This window comes from Micropterus salmoides, unplaced genomic scaffold (assembly GCF_014851395.1).
Source record: "Micropterus salmoides isolate LMB-PRFRI ecotype aquatic unplaced genomic scaffold, ASM1485139v1 Ms_hic_scaffold_11, whole genome shotgun sequence".
NCBI classification, from domain to species: Eukaryota; Metazoa; Chordata; class Actinopteri; order Centrarchiformes; family Centrarchidae; genus Micropterus; species Micropterus salmoides.
This window is the reverse complement of record NW_024040152.1, coordinates 6,408,463-6,424,562: the sequence shown is the minus strand read 5'-3', so window position 1 is coordinate 6,424,562 and position 16,100 is coordinate 6,408,463. Positions and strand designations below refer to the sequence as shown.

General features: G+C 40.4%; 1 protein-coding gene across 2 annotated transcripts in view; it reads right to left on the bottom strand.

The window, feature by feature from the left end:
• Positions 1-14,692, bottom strand: part of LOC119897054 (thrombospondin type-1 domain-containing protein 7A) — a 147,333-nt gene extending 132,641 nt beyond the window's left edge. Inside the window, exon 1 of one of the 2 annotated variants that reach the window (XM_038710594.1) lies at positions 13,798-14,692. In XM_038710594.1, coding sequence (XP_038566522.1) covers positions 13,798-13,948 — 151 coding nt within the window. In that variant the 5' untranslated portion in view covers positions 13,949-14,692. The remainder of the gene's footprint in view (positions 1-13,797) is intronic. The other variant, XM_038710595.1, reaches the window with a different exon arrangement.
• Positions 14,693-16,100: the final 1,408 nt, after the last annotated feature.

Below are 16,100 nucleotides of genomic sequence, written 5' to 3'. Positions count from 1 at the left end.
ATGTCAAGCGTGCAAGACGGGTACAGTCGCAGGTAGCAGGGCAGAGGATTTGACATATACGTTGTCATTATATTATCTCTGTTGCCATGACTACAGCTGTCAGCAGCTCACAGATGGGGGTGAGCAGGTGGAGGGGGCAGATCGGGCCTTGACTGACAGCTGTGACAGGTATATAATCCTGTTGGTCGTGCTTTCAGAGAAACACACAGAAAACACACATAATATTCACTGGGGCAGGTGTGTTCGGCTGAAGGAGGGCTGGGTCAGTCTGTTCGCTCCCAGGCTGCTGACAAGTGACGAGAACTTCTAATCACACACTGTACCACAGAGCTTAGCGTCCTCCTCAGAGGGATGTGGGTTGTGTTGTTTCTTTATTCTTATTTTACGTGCCGCCGAGGATTAAGACAGATACCTGATAAATGCATGATGTATGGTCCGATAAAGCAATAGCTCTAACAGTCCCACAGGGTATGTTTAGCCGTATTGGTTTTGATTTCTCAATCACGGCTAGCTTTGTTGTCTTCCGCTCTGCAGATTAAAGAAATAGAAAGTCCATCCACTAAAATAGTGGCAAAATGTTTGTCTCGTCACTTACTGGCATAGTGGCAGGTCTGCTAATAAATTAGAAATGTTACTCAAATAAAAGGGGTGTTTTTCCATGGATGCCCTTTTCCACCAATGTGTATGAGTCGTGCATGGAGAATACCATCCAAGAGACAATAACAATTTATCAACTACACGACAGTAGACTCTCTACACCATTAAAAATGCGGGTTTTCAGTCAAAGGTGGGACTCCTGCCTTCTGTTGACTATAAAAACTCTTGCTGTGTTATCATTTTTGCTCTCTCCACCAACTCATATACAGCAGAGAGAACCTTGTTCTCTGGGGGTTGTTGAAAGTCATTCTGGGAAACAGGAAATCACTAACCGAAGTAGAAGAAAACAAGGCAGGTTGAAGGAAAGCAGGTAACCCAGAAAAAGTAAATTAGAACACTCAATCACAAAAAAAGGAAAAGAAAAGAAAATCTCCACAGATTGATGACACCAAACAGTGTGAGATCAATGAAGGTTGAGTTTTTCATTTAAAAGAAAGTCTGGAGCACAGAGCTGCGTGCCCTCCAAGAACTCCTGGCACAGCTGTAATTCCACAAAACTTACTTTTCATTCTGAGTGGAAGAGTCAGAAAATAGGTGAATTCCTCTAGCAAACCGGCAATTTTTCACTGCTTCCAGAATGAGGCGACCCTATTCTTCCCCTTCCTGTGTGTGACCACTGGGCCCTTTCAGAAAAATGAACTGGCAGAATGTAAACACGGAGTTGATGGATGACATTTTCCAAAGCTTTGTCTTGCAATTAGTTGTGGTTCAAGTGCTCCAAGGCCCTTCAACAATTTTCAGCCATTTTTTCTTTGATGACAAAGACCTCCTGCTGTGGAGTTTCTGTATTAGTTTGTCCAGCCACACACAGGTAAAAAGAATAAAAATAAAGAGTCTCCCAAAATAATTTGTGTAGCTCCCATTCTCACCAAGATCAAAGTGCCAAAAAACATGTTTTAATAAAGATTCTGCTGGAAGCCAATATTACTGTCTGATATATAAGTGAAAACTTTAGAGAATTTATACATTTGCAACTTAAACTTTTGTTACGCGTAGTGAGCAAGAGGATTAATGTGGAAAAAATAGCGATAAATCTACTGAGCAAATGATGGCATGCAAACACTGTGGGGTAATCCTGAGAGATATGCAGTATGTGCCCACGGTAAAAGCAAGGTTAACATAAACATGTGACACATTTTATCACATAAGACTCTAGTAACATGCAGTGATGCCATTGTTGCAATGACTGGTTTGCTTCTAGCAATGAATTGTGTGTGATGTATGGAAAGAGCAGCAGCAGAATTAATGCTTTGTGTTATACTGTAATATTTACTAGATGGAAAAACATTTATTGTTGTCAGGATTGCTCAGAAAACTATAGCCAATAAAAGCTAGGAGGCAAGCTGCGAGACAAAAGTGGTGAACATACAATTGAATATTTTAATCCATAACTAATTTAAACCGGAATGCGGTTTAAGTATCTCACATTCCTGTGTGTCTACAGAGGGTGAAGAAGGGCACAGTGAGAACAGCCAGTGGCATTGAGGAGAGAGGTCACACGTGCCATGATGAATTACAGTAGCAGGGGTTGTCTTGGCTGCTTGTTCATTAATGAGTCTTCTTAGGGGAGTACACTGTGACAATACAAAAGGACACATCAACACTACATCAGTTCTCAGCTCTTTACAGTGTCTGTAGTGTGCTGCTTGTTGTGGATCAAACTGTGCGCTCTCATAATCAAGTACAGCTCGCCTAATCTTGATATGACACATGCTAATAAACACATTTTATGGTTGAACTCGATGCATTTGATCACAACACTTAGGACTGGAAAACCAGGGCCACACTGAAATTAGTATTACAATTAGCCCACACAGAACATATACTAAATTGCCCTTAATCAATCACTGTCTTGTTCATTTTGGAAGATGGTTTACAACAACTCAAACAATCCAGTCATTCCAAAACATACAATCCAATCCAATATTATACTGCATATCCTTCTTCAAATATTTGGATTTGGATTCACATGGATTAGCTATATGCAGTTGTAGAAAATAGCGAACAAACTTGATGAATAAATTTAGATAAATGTATAATACATTAATGCAAAATAATTACTGCACTAAGTACTGGACGCACATCATCCACTCTGTTCTGAGAAGGAACGGGACTTGAATTATACTCAGTCTGATCAGTTTGGCTTGTTTTACTGCCATGGGTCTTGGCTCTGTGTGTAAATATATCTAATACACGAGTGGAGTCAAACGTCATAATCTCCACAGGAGGAAATATTTTAGGAATTCAGAAGCATTGTTAAAAAATCCATGAAATGACAATTATTCTTTGGAATTTGATTCACAGATGTTAAAATACTTCTGTCCATCATCTAGTTGGCTACACAATGTTGGTGCAGGATGTAGAAGTAGGACTTTAATTTATTTCTATAAAAGGAGAGTCTGAAGCATATCAACAAGTTATTTTTGGAGTTGGTTTCTTCCCTTACATTTATTCTTAAGTTATTAGGGTCTGTTTGGGTTTACTGTATTTTGGACTGGGTCTAATTGTCCTCTGATCTATTCAGGTCAGGTCTGACTGTGCTCAGGTCTGCCTCAGATCTGGTTTCTCTTTTTAATAAAATTATTAATGCACATAGGTTGAGGTAGCTTTCCATGGATCTGTTTTGGACTGGGTCCAAAATATTGGAGACATACTTAAGATTCAGTCAAAGGTGGCAGAATAAATAACCATATTATATATATATTGTATATAATCAAGTCTTCTGAGAGTTTGTTCCACCTATGTGAAGCATAACAATTAAATGAGCTTCTCAGATTCCTGATGACCTGGGGGGCAAAGTGGGTCCATCAAGAGAAATGATTGTTAAATTAGTTTGTAGTGTTAGAAATAAAAGCAAGAACAAATCATGCCTGGACATGAATCTCCAGATTCCTTCAAAGATGGTAAAGGTTTCTGATCTCTGTGACTGTACTACATTTGGGAATGATCTGAATAGTTAGCATTTTAGTTAGGATGTAATTTCTTTGTTTTGTATATTATTTATTTTTTATTTTGTCTTTGCCCTATTGGAAAATTGTAAAGTTTAAAACACAACAGACTCAAGGATTGAGCCTTGGCGAACTCCGCATTTCATGTTGGTTGACAAATGAAACAAAGAGGACTTGAATCACCTTTAGACTGTGCACCATTTTACTAGTATGTAAATAATATTGTATGGTAAAAAAAAAAGATCCTTTTCTGTGTGTTCGTCACTATGAGAGAGCCCCTTTCACAATGTCATATTGGGCACTCTAACCAGGCTCTTCAGTCATCCCAAATATCAAAGTTTCAAAACCTTACACCTTCTTGCTTACCGTGTGTCTGCTGTACTTCAAATTCAAATGCTCTGAGTAAAATTATTATCTGAAGAAATGCTGAAAACAAATTGTAACAGTGATAACAGACATTAAATGTAGCATGTAGTTGTTCGTAGTTTGTGAATTTTAATTCTAATTTCATGTGTTTTTACAACAACAAAACATAATCTGGTCAAATCTGCAGCATCTGACACATATCACTGCTGTAGCCTTTTTGATTTAAGCAGATAAATCAGTATACATATGATTATAACTTCATACAGTCAATGTTTTTACAATGCCTAAACTCAGAAATGATTTAAAAATCTAATTTATTTTTACTTATAATTAAACCACCTGTGACACTGACTAACTTCTACACAGTGATGATGTGAGATAAGAATGCTTGAGAAACAGCCTCTCCCACAATCTGTCAAAAGCTAGTACTGAGCTACAAATAACTGGAGGTGTGACCACTAAAGAATTCTCTCTCCTGACTGTAACTGCTAAAACACATAAAAAGCTGCATGGTTATCGACATTGTGTTACAGGGAAATGCCAACTTTCTCTCTATGGATTACAAATGTGGTCTTACTGGGATTTACTGTGTGTGTGTGTGTGTGTGTGTGTGTGTGTGTGTGTGTGTGTGTGTGTGTGTGTGTGTGTGTGTGTTTGCCAGAAACCAAGTGTGTGAAGTGACACCCATGAGTGCAGGCCCACGCCATACACCCACAGTACAATGGGTAGTGAGAGGAAAAAGCTAATGGGCGAACAGATGAATAGACATTTGAATCAATGGAAGGATGAAGAGTTGAACAGCGTTCAACATTTTAGTTATGTTACGCAACCATTTGAAAGCAGCATATATAACCATTGTGTTGAAGCATCAAAGGACCAGCAGTCAGAAAATCACAATCATCTGGAATCCAAGTCAAATAAAACTTAAATACTGTGTATTAAGAGTACAATTTTCATTTTACCTTTGGTGGACAATCGACTGGGAACTGCTAAAACCATCATGACTCTAGTTTTAAATGGGATGCTATTTATGTTCATGCTCATGAAATGTTCAATGACCTGAACAGTGTACTGAGAAAGGGGAATCAACCTGTCGTCGTTGGAAAGGCAAGGAGGGTGGTGGAGCTTTGACAGTCATTACATGACATTACATAGCCCAAGCCAATATTGTGGTTAAAGTGACTATAAATCGCTATATTTTTAAAATAACAAGGTTTCAAATTACAACGTGAAAACAAAGTGACAGTGTTAAAGGAGCTGATTGTAGTGATGAACCTAGAGAGAATTATCACCTGAATCTGCAGCTCCCCTCGGCTTGTTTAAAAACGGAGTTTTAAAACAAATATGATCTCCGTCCACACCAGCATTTTAGCTGCATATCAGGGGTGATCTGCGTCTATATTAAAATGACTGAAAACACACATCTAGTGACCGTTCACGTACTCTGGATATGTGCATGTCGGCGTAAACATGAAGCAGATGGTCCATTTACAGGAGTTTACCGTATTTACAGGAGATCTGGCAAAATAATAAAGTACTACAGATGAAGAACCACAACAGATTTTATTTTGCATGGACCAATAACGAGCTGGAACTGTTACTGAAAGTAACATGGGAGTTAAAAGCGACTGTGGCAGTGGAAAACTGGGAGTCGGCACAAAGTAAATACAGCAAAATACACAGTATACAAGTGTAGACTATGTGTTATTTGCAAGTTACAAACTTTTAAAATAAAAATACCAAGTCAAAAACTCTATCAGTTCCATTGTGTTTCTAATTTGCATGACTTATGAGACCCAGTCAGAGAGCCAAACGTGAGTGTCTGCGTCATCATTTCTTAAGTGTTCCGTTTTTGCCCATCCGCACTAAAATGCTACCCGGAGTTTTAAAACGAAAAATGGGGTCGGCAGCATTTTCAAACTTCTCCGTTTTAGGACTTCGTTTTTGCTGTTTTAGTTTTAGTTCTGGACGGGAGGTGCAAACGTAGCAAAGGTCTCCGTTTTAAAACAAAAACGCAGTAGTTTTGATAGGGCTTTAAATTGATGTTTGTTGACTGGGTTAGAGGTAGGGTTGTGGTTAGTCGAGTTTGTGAAGGCTTTTTTCTTTGTTACATCCTTATAAATGTCTGAATATTCTATATATCTGTGGGTTTTAGACTGTAGGTCTCACAAAATAAGGAGCTCTATACCTTAGGCTCTAGAAACTATACATCATGCAAGGAAATGTTGTTAGAAAATGTTGAAATGTTTGTCAAGTAGGATAGGTTTCAGTGTCTCCTTGATAACATTACTGGCCTTCTCTGTAGGTAAATAAATGTATGGGTGGGAAGTGACCACCAATACACTGACAAATCTTGTACACACACTACGCTTGTCTGCAGAAGGAGTTAGGGAGCCTGATCAACCTACTGGGATATTCATATACGGTCAGCCCTGCCCTGTCTGGGGCCATCTGCTGCCCTCCCTCTAATCCAGGGGCTTGTCACTGGTGATTAGCCAGCCTCTCTATCACTCTCTCTCCCTCTACCATTATATGTGTCTGGTTTATTATGTTGATACTAGTGTTAAAGCATGGCATGGTGTGCTCTTTCAGCATGAACTCCTTTGTATGGATTTTTGATGCCCTCAAATCCTCTTTTGCTTCCTCTCGTTATATCTCTCTCCGCCTTCATTATATATTTCAGGCCATTATGCTGATGTTAGGGCTTAAATGAAGAGTGCTCGCTCACACATTTTTCTTTTCTAAGTCCGCATTTTAACCACCTTTTCCATTTTCTGTTGGCACGTGCTTTTAATATGGCTAAGTATTTCTTGGCACAAAAAGACCTGAAATGTTGATACATTTCAGCAGCAGTTTCAAGAATAAAGCACAAACTGTATGAAACTGTATGAACTATTATCAGTCAAATATATAATAGAGAGATTTCCTACCAACTTGACTTTTTATATCTGTTTGAAATTTTTCTCTCAAACTGCTGGATGTTAGACTACCAGGTAACTTGGTAGATGTGGTAACATATATATATACCTATGCATATAATATACATTCATTTTCTCTACTTTTCCTCTAGTGCAAAACGTTGACGTTTGTGTTTTGAGTGAAATTATTTTGACAACTTTGGATGGACTGTCATGGATTTTGGTACGAATTTGATACAGAGACATTCATGTTCAGCTAAGGATGAATTATAACAATTTTGGTGATCCTTAGCTTTTCAGTACCATCTTCTAGTAAAAATAAATGTTCAGTGCTGATTAGCATGATAATGATTTTTAGCATGCTAACTGATTAGCTGGCAGATATTGTAAGTAAACACCTGTTAAACATCAGCATGATAGCATTGTCATTGTGAGCATCTAGCTCAAAGCATCACTGTGCAGCCTGGCAGAGCTGCTAGCATGGCTGTAGACTCTAGATTAACTTTAGTTAATTATTGTTCTTTAATCACTTTACTCACACATTTTTACTGTGCAGTCAAACTGAACCAAAGCACAACATGCACAAATCTGAAACTGCACCATCAAGTCAGGGATTTTCAAACACTGTCACAAACAATTACCTAAAGCCAATGTACTGACACTGTTGCTTAAAGTACTCTGAGGAATTGTTGCACCATTTTTACTTTACAAACCAAGACCACATGGTCCAGAAACAAGCAGACAATGATTCAGGAATGGGGCCAAAACTGCAGGACTAAAATGTGACTTTCAATGAAAAAAAGCAATGTCAAACCAGCAGCAGCTCAATATTCTAACAGCAATGTTCTTATGATTTATAGCAAGATTTTGATAGCAGATTATAGCATTCTGTGTTTACAGTTGATCTAATGATGAATTAACACTCACAACACTCTTTCATAGCATCCAGTTCTACATCAACTTACCCACTAGACAGCAAAGCAAGGACAGTCACACTACCGTGACACAAGAGGCTTTTATGTCCAAAAAAAGACATAAAATATAAAGATAAAATATGCCCATGACTACCCCACAGCTGAGAAAAACAATTGATGGCCAGTGGGAGAAATGATGGATTAACAACAGGGCTGCTGGAAGGACGGGAGGATATTTACTCCTGAGCCTCCTCCATCTCTGCAGCTTTATTAGAGTAGGAGGCAACACAGCCTCTAAATGTCACTGCTTTCTTCGATGATGTCGTTTTTTCTCCCAGTCCACTGATGCCGACTTGCTTTCTCTCAAGGGAGAAAAAGGCCTGTTTTGAATGCCGGTCCCTGACCACAAAAAAATTTGGTTTCCCCAACATGGGCACAGGAATTGTTTGTGTTTCAACTTCAGGCTTAAAACAGATTTAAGTTCTTGTTTGTATAGAGACAACATAGAGACTTCAATCCAAGAAGGGGCATGAATGAAAACTACCCTCAAAGAGTCCTTGAGCAAGGTGCCTAACCTTCACCTTTTAGCCAATTTAAGTAGATTAGTAGACATTGTGGGTTTCACAAAGACGTGTCCAGGTGTGACAAAATACGCTTTGTGATTTTGATCACACACTTAGGAAAATTTTCTGGGAGTTTAAAAATCAATACTAATCTTTTTGCAGCAGCACATGTTGCTTTGACATACCAGGTCAAGGCTGATAATCGGGGAAAAAACATCCCTACATAACATAAACTATCACTGATCTGCTTACTCATGGCATGACCATGCACAAAGTACACTGGTAGTGTAGCTGATTGACATAGGGCCACATCCGCAAAATATGTTATGAGCCATTTGAATATGGTAGAATAAGGCAGTTTGAATCCTCTTATGTCACTCTAAATAAAGTTTTTTGGATGAAGTGTAATCTCTAATCCTGCCATCCCTCCTATATCAGTAATAGCCAGGTTTTAGTGTAAGCTCTGCCATTTAGATTAAACAAACTCTGGCATCTCTTTGGCATCTTTCTCCACTGCATGGGCTGGCTATTTTAAAAACGCAGCAGTCTGGTGATATCTCTAAAGCCTCAAAACAGATCAATCTGGGTCAAATGTGATGTATTGTGTTGCAAATGCTTTTAAAATCAAGTGCAATGCCATGGTATGCTGTTGGCTAGTTCTGTATCATTTCTGCTGGGGTGACACTGAACCGCAGACCACTGGAGCGTGAGCTGCGCTCATTCTTTTTCCATTGAGACAAAAACTAACTTTGAAAAATAGCTTCCTTCCTCTTTTAGACAGAAAGATGCTGAGGCCACATGGCTACTGCTGTTGTTGCTTTTCCCATAAAAGACTCCACAAGCTGCTGAGTGCTCATTTTCCGATGGTTGTAGGGCTAGACGCACACAACAGACACAATTAGCCTCAATTTTCACTCCAACTGAACTAAAAATGAAAACAAAAACATAAGCACTGAATTAAAATAAAACCCATTGGCACACTGTGTAATGAAAAATGAAAATCCCAAGGAAATTGTCTTAATTTATATGCACGGTCTAAATGTGTTGCCTGTTGCTAAGGAATTTAAACAGTGGCTGGCCAATTACCTACCAGGCTCTTGTTTGCCCTCAGGTGCTATGCTAATTAGGGTCATAGAGGGTCACGTTGTAATGCACTTTCTAAAATGAGGCAGGATTCTCCAAGGGATATTCTCATATGGGATGATGCCAGTCACATTCCTGCTGATATCAAAGCTACAGATAGTCAGCCTGGCGTGTGTTTGTTTCTGGCCGCCAGACGTAATACAAGTACGCAGGTATTAGAATAGAGCTATTTAAAGCAAAGGATTTTCACAGCGTACAGAGACGGCAGATTCTAATTTAAACCTGGGAGTGAGGACAGTGCTCAGGTCATTTGAGGAAATGAATCAATCAATTATGCAGACAAAAAAAATCTTTTTAAACGAAAGCATATAGCCAAAGTGATTCCACATAAAATTAGATAATCAAGCAAAACTAACCACAGATTTCTCGCATGGTTCTTTAACAGAAAATAAGACAGGAGAAGCAACTTTACGCTTAATTAGTCTGAAGCACCTAAAGAGATCGATACTACACTTTTGTTTCGATCTATCTCAAGGCTCTACTTTGGAACTCAGTTAGTCTTGTGTTCAGTTTGGCTGAAGGCGTTTTGCCATATTAATGACCTTGGCTTGCTGTATTGAACTTGTGAACCTGTCACACCCGCTCTCCCTCAATTTCCTGGATGGCCTCTTCAGTGGGTCCGCCATAATAGCAGGTGATTGTGGGAGAGCTACTAACAACCCTCAGCGCGGGTGACATCCTTCACTGCCAGTGATTCTCTGAAGGGAGGAATGTATTCGGCTAACAATGGCCTGTCAGCTCCAGACACCCGGCCCCTGTGCGTTGAAAGGTGACATCAGCAGGAACTGGTGACACACAGCATTGCGGTCTGAGCGCCGGAAGCTGCAATGGTCCTCATTGTATGATACAGTGTAGGACTAGAACGCCATTGTTTCTGCAAAGTGACAGGTCATTAGAGATATGGGGCTGACAAATGTACAAAAGTACATGCACATCTGACAAGATTTTTTTTTATCATATCTTGTTTTTAGTTTTAAAAATCTTACTCACTCAAGTTTGTGATTCATTATTTGGTTAAACCATCCAGGAAGCAATTAAACAAAAGCTGAAATTCCACTGCTTTGTGTAGAGCATGTAACAGCCATTGCGATGGCTTTTTCCCAGCATGTTGGTATTAACGATAGATGCAAAAGCACTCACAAAAAAACACACACGTGCATGGTAAATCAATAAGTATTTTGGAGAAATTAGTAAGATAGGATGTGCATGACTCAGGTGACTAAACACAGCAGAGAGACACGTGCTAAGAAGTGTGACTCGACCTGACGAGGGGAGACTGTAGGTGAAATACGATTGGCTTGAACAGAGGCCAGAGGCGACTCCTACGTAATCTGAATGTCAGATAATCTGGATCCTGGGAGAGATTATGGGGCGACATTCAAGGAGGGTGGGAGTTGATAAACAGTGATCAGATCAGGATGTCAAACCAGACAGATAAATTAAATGGCACCTGTCGACACAAACCTCAACATATTTAAAAGACAATAGCAATGTTTGATTAGCAAAGTTATCCTTCTTTGCCTGTGGTTTGATGTATTTTAAGATCTATCGAAAAATGAACCCGTATAATCATCAGACTGCACAAGGAACACGTACAGAAAATCAATCATGCCAAGATATCAAGATTTTACAGTATGTGTTTGCTTGAATACACCATCACCTCTCTACCACCTATAATAGTTTTGTCCTCAGGCAGACATGTAAGGTCTTGACAGCTCAAACCTGGCAACCTTGTCGCTCCAACAACAGAGTCTAATGAAGCACACACATAGTACCCGAACAGGAACGAAGCACCTGCTGCGTGCCTCTACATGTGTGGCACTTAGCAGCTCTCAATTACACACATGAATATGCGATGTTTGTTAAACGTGTTCTCATCCCGGTGTGGAGACTCCTGTTTGGAAGTTTAGCATATTTTACTGTTGCATTGATTGGGATGTGGGTCTTGAAATGCAAAATATAGCGTAAGTGCCAGACAGGGATAGAGATGCAGAGGAAGAAGCGCACATTTGAGACGGAGCGACAAGAAGAAAAATTGTGTGAAAATAGCGTCTTAGAGGGAGACAAACTCTCTCTCTCAAAGGCCCCAGAAAAGCTGTGGCAAGACGTTATCACCATCATCATCATCACCACCACCACCGTCCTCATGGTGGCTATAATCACTCCTGTTTTTTCTCCAGTTATCCTCACTGCCACCTTCACAAATATCACTTGCACTTGTCTGCAGAGCCTGTTGTCTCTATCTGCCTCATTTGAATAGAATTCTCAGAGAAAAAAACAGCACTGCACTGTCTCACCTTCCAAAACAGATACATCATATTTTCACAGAAGGCAATAAAGGCAATGGAGGCCCAATTCCCCACAGTTTCGAAGACAGGGGCTGTATTTCAGCTAGACTCATCAATATGCAAAACATCAGAGCATTGCCTGCCACAAGAATATTCCCTCCACTGCACACTCTGCAAATGTGCACAAACATCATCACATTTTGTGTTTCTTTTTAAACAAGCTTCGATTGGCAAGAAAAAGTATGCAAATCTTGTGCAAATATAATCACGTTTTGATGAAAAGCACTGGGATTCAAAGCCCTAAATTGCCCTATGTGATTTTAATACTCTGCAGGCAATTGTCTAACCAAAGAGGCACAGAAAAAAAGAAGACTCCAGGGCTGAAATCAATGCACTACCTTTTATTTGGGAAGAAGTGAACAAACTCCAAGCACTGGATTACATTTCAAAGCACAGAGCTTTCCAGTTGAGGAGCATGCATAGTGTGGGAGAAAGGTGCTGTAGCGTGGGAGAGAGGCGTAATCATGATGACCTACAGTAGGATAGATGTAGGTTAAGTTAGTCCCTCTCCCTGCCTGCAGTGCTCACTCTGCCTTTCTCTTTCTCAAGTCTGTTCCCTGGGCTGTCTTTCCTGGGTTGTTAAATCCCTGCTCCTTTAATCTCCTTACTCAGCTACATCCTCTTTAAAGATGCAGAACCACAGGAGAGACGTGGGATACGTCAGCTAGGGACTGGTGCTGGGCAAGGCGGGGCAGCACAAGTAGAGTGGGGGTGTTAGAGTTAGGGTTAGAAAGAGAAGTTGTACTGGTATTGAGAAAATAGTTATTAAGGTGTTTCTGTTAGAGTAGAAGAGAAGAGCATGTCTAAACCTCCTGGGCTTTTCTGTCTAATTGAGGATTAAATCAAGTCAAGAGAGATGGCCATTTATTTTATGCCTTAAAGGACATCCTAAATATTTTTCAAAAGACTGCAGAGAGTAATTTTCTCAGTGTCCATTAGAAATGATCATGGTAATAATCATGGCTCACTGCAACACATTTACTCTAGATCCTTAAATGAATGTATCCATTTTTGGTAGTGGGCATGCATGTCAATAGTATAATTCAATGGATCCCACTGTGACTCTCAATGAACTTCATATGATTCTTTCTCTGGCAGACAGTATAACACAGCTATTTCAGTGTAGAACACAAGCATGTGCAAGATGCAAGATAAATACTGTAATAGCCCATCCACCTACAACATCTACTACATGTATGAATTTCTAACACACACACACACACACACATACACACACACACACACACACACACACCACGCTCATTCAACGTTGATGTCGTATCAATACCATCAAAAACCACCCCGCTCTGCTTCGCTCAGCAAGCACTGTTGTGTGATAATGTCTATCAATCATCTGCATGCTGTAACACGCAGCAGCAACATTTCAATAATGGTGCATCACCTGAGACACAGGAAGATGAAAGTAATCCATTCAAAAATGGATCACAGATATCCTGTGCACTACGTGCTATTCAGTACGAGGAGACAGCTCTACTGTAGATTTCTGGGTCATCTTTCAAGTCTATGTATCTTTGAAGTTCAGCAGCATAGACTCGTATACCTCAAATTTATGAGACAACCAAAATGTGTCATCTGGAAACATTGTAGACCTGTGCAGGTTAATTAAGCATGAGAATATATTTATCTTTCCTGTACTAGATCCAAGAACCTTTTATCTTCATGATAGAAAGGCAACACTGCCGGATGAACTGATTTTAAATGTTCCCTAAAATCTAAAAGTTGAGTACAAATTTTTCACAAATGATGAACTGAAAATGCACACACATGATTAGACCTGAGTGTTTGTTGCCTCTGAGTGTGGGAGGTCACTTGCCAAAGCAGCATCAACAGCACACACTAATTCACCACCTGCCATCATAAAGACTCCATATGTAAAACAAAGGATCAAATTTAATCTCTAATTAGTGGTTTAGCAGTACCTGTTTCCCAGAAGTAGACAGACTTCCCATCATCTGTCTGTGTGTGAGCCTTCCAGAAACCACAGAACATCAGCAATGTCACCAAAAGGTACCAGCTCCTCTCTGTCCTTATTCGTAGGGTCCCTTCTGCACCCCTCCACCCTTGCCCCATGGTCCGCCACAGGATAAAAGTAAATCCACTCAGCTCAGAAGATCAGCGAAGGCAGTGTAGGAAAAAAACAACCAAATTAACACGCTAGTCCAAAAAGGCAACAAGAAGTGAAGTGTGCTTCAGTTTGAGAGAGTGAGGGTGTGAGTAAGTGTATGTGAGTGTAAGAGAGGGAAAAACAATGAGAGGAGTGTGTGTGGTGTGTTATAAGTCCTGCAGGAGTTGAGGTCCGGTACTTGTGGTCTTGTGAAGGACAGCGAGAGTAGCTTTCTCCTTTTTCCCCCCTGTTTACTCCCAACTTGGCAGGATGGTCCCAGAGGGAGGCTGTCAGTGACGGGGACTGAGCTGCATATGGATGGCACGGTCTTCATCCTCCATCGTATGCGCTTCCACTGTTGCTGTTGCTGCCTCTGTCCTCTGGCTGTGGAGCAGTGACAGTGGGCGAGTGTCTGCAGTGTTGTTCGCCTCCCTCCCTCTCGCTCTCGCTCACTCTCTCTCTTCGTTTCCTATTCGCTCACTCATTTGCTCTTCTCCCTGTGCCACCATGCTCTCACTCGCTCTTTTTGTACTCCTGGCTTTTTTCTATTTTTCTCTCCTGCTCTCATGTTCTCTCTTTCTCTCTCTAATTTCGCCTTTATTATTATACTCTCTGCATCTCTAGCATGCTCCTTCTTCCTCACTCTTTCTCCCCTTTCCCATCCTGTTTTCCTTTCGCCCGCCTAGGGCATTAGGACGCATATTCCCCCTCCTTCTCCTCCACTCGTCCTCCACTCGCTGTGCTGGGAAGGCGACTGGAGACCAGCAGTGCTCACACGGGTCTCAGAAGCTCCCATAAGCACTGCTTCCATGATCAGAGAGGCAGAGAGACATGCGGGGCTTAATGCAGAGCGAGCAAAAGTGGAGGAGGGGATTGATGGGGGAAGCAAGGAGGAGCAAAACACTGAAGCAGAGAGGCAGAGAGCCCGAGGAAAGAGATGAGGGAGAGGGGGTGTTTATGCTTGTGAGAAAGGGGTGTGAAAGTGAAATGATGGAACAGAAGTAGTGAGAATGAGAACTTACAGTAGTAGTTTAATATTTCAATAGAAAATAGCTAATGTATAATCACAAACAAAATTGTAGCAGGTACAGTATGACAGAATTAGACGTACAAACATGCTGACTGTTTGCTGACTGGTGGGCATTTAATATCTTAGTGGTTTGTTTTCAAAAAAGACAAACAAAAAAGAACTGGGTATTTAGAGGGCCACCACTAGGAACTAAATCAACCAGAAATCTAGGAAATCTTAGTATACTTTTTGACTGACATTCTAGAGCACAATGCTACAGAGGTGTAAATATGTAATTGGATATCGCAGGTTAACCCTGTAAAGTCTGGGGATTGCTGATTTAAAGTCTAAGGCTGTAATTATAGTTTTCCGATCACAAAGTGATCACAAACATTCTGTTTATGTTTTTTCAAAAGGGCAAGTCATTTTCTAAAACATCTGGGCACTGTATTTCTTAGCAAATGTTACTCAAACAGAAGTAAATAGTGCATTTGCTGGGGGCTATTATCTGTCATGGATTAATACAAATTTGGTGCACTTGTGAGTGTTTGTGATGAATGAACATTACCCTCAGTGCAACAGTGTGGCTCATTGATGTGTTTAACTGTTTTGGACAACACTGGACGTCTATGGCATAGAGGAATAAGATATATCAGGTGTGACAGCACAGGCAACACCTGATTTGGTCTTTTCTTATGAGATTTGTTAACAATTATGAGAAAATATTGAATATTTTCAGCCTTCTCCTTCAAAGTAATGTTTTGGTAATATTGGGCATAGTGCATCAAGCAAAATTGCAACAACTCAATGTGTGACCAACAAAACCAACAAATCTATAGCATTTAATTTCAATTTAGTCTTAAAACCTAAGCACATAAAAACCAGGTGAATGCACTTGATACACGTGCACAAAACAGTATCTGCAAGTGGAAAACCATCCTCTGCAAATCCATGCACAAATACGGTTCTGTGAGCAGGGGGCTGAGACGAAGGCGAGCTTGAGCCTCCCTACGCGCTTGGAAATGCTCAACACTCAATAAGATGACTTTCTAGACTTTGGAGGCGGGGATAGGATAGACAGTGGTTGATGGCTCCCTGCTATTTTTATG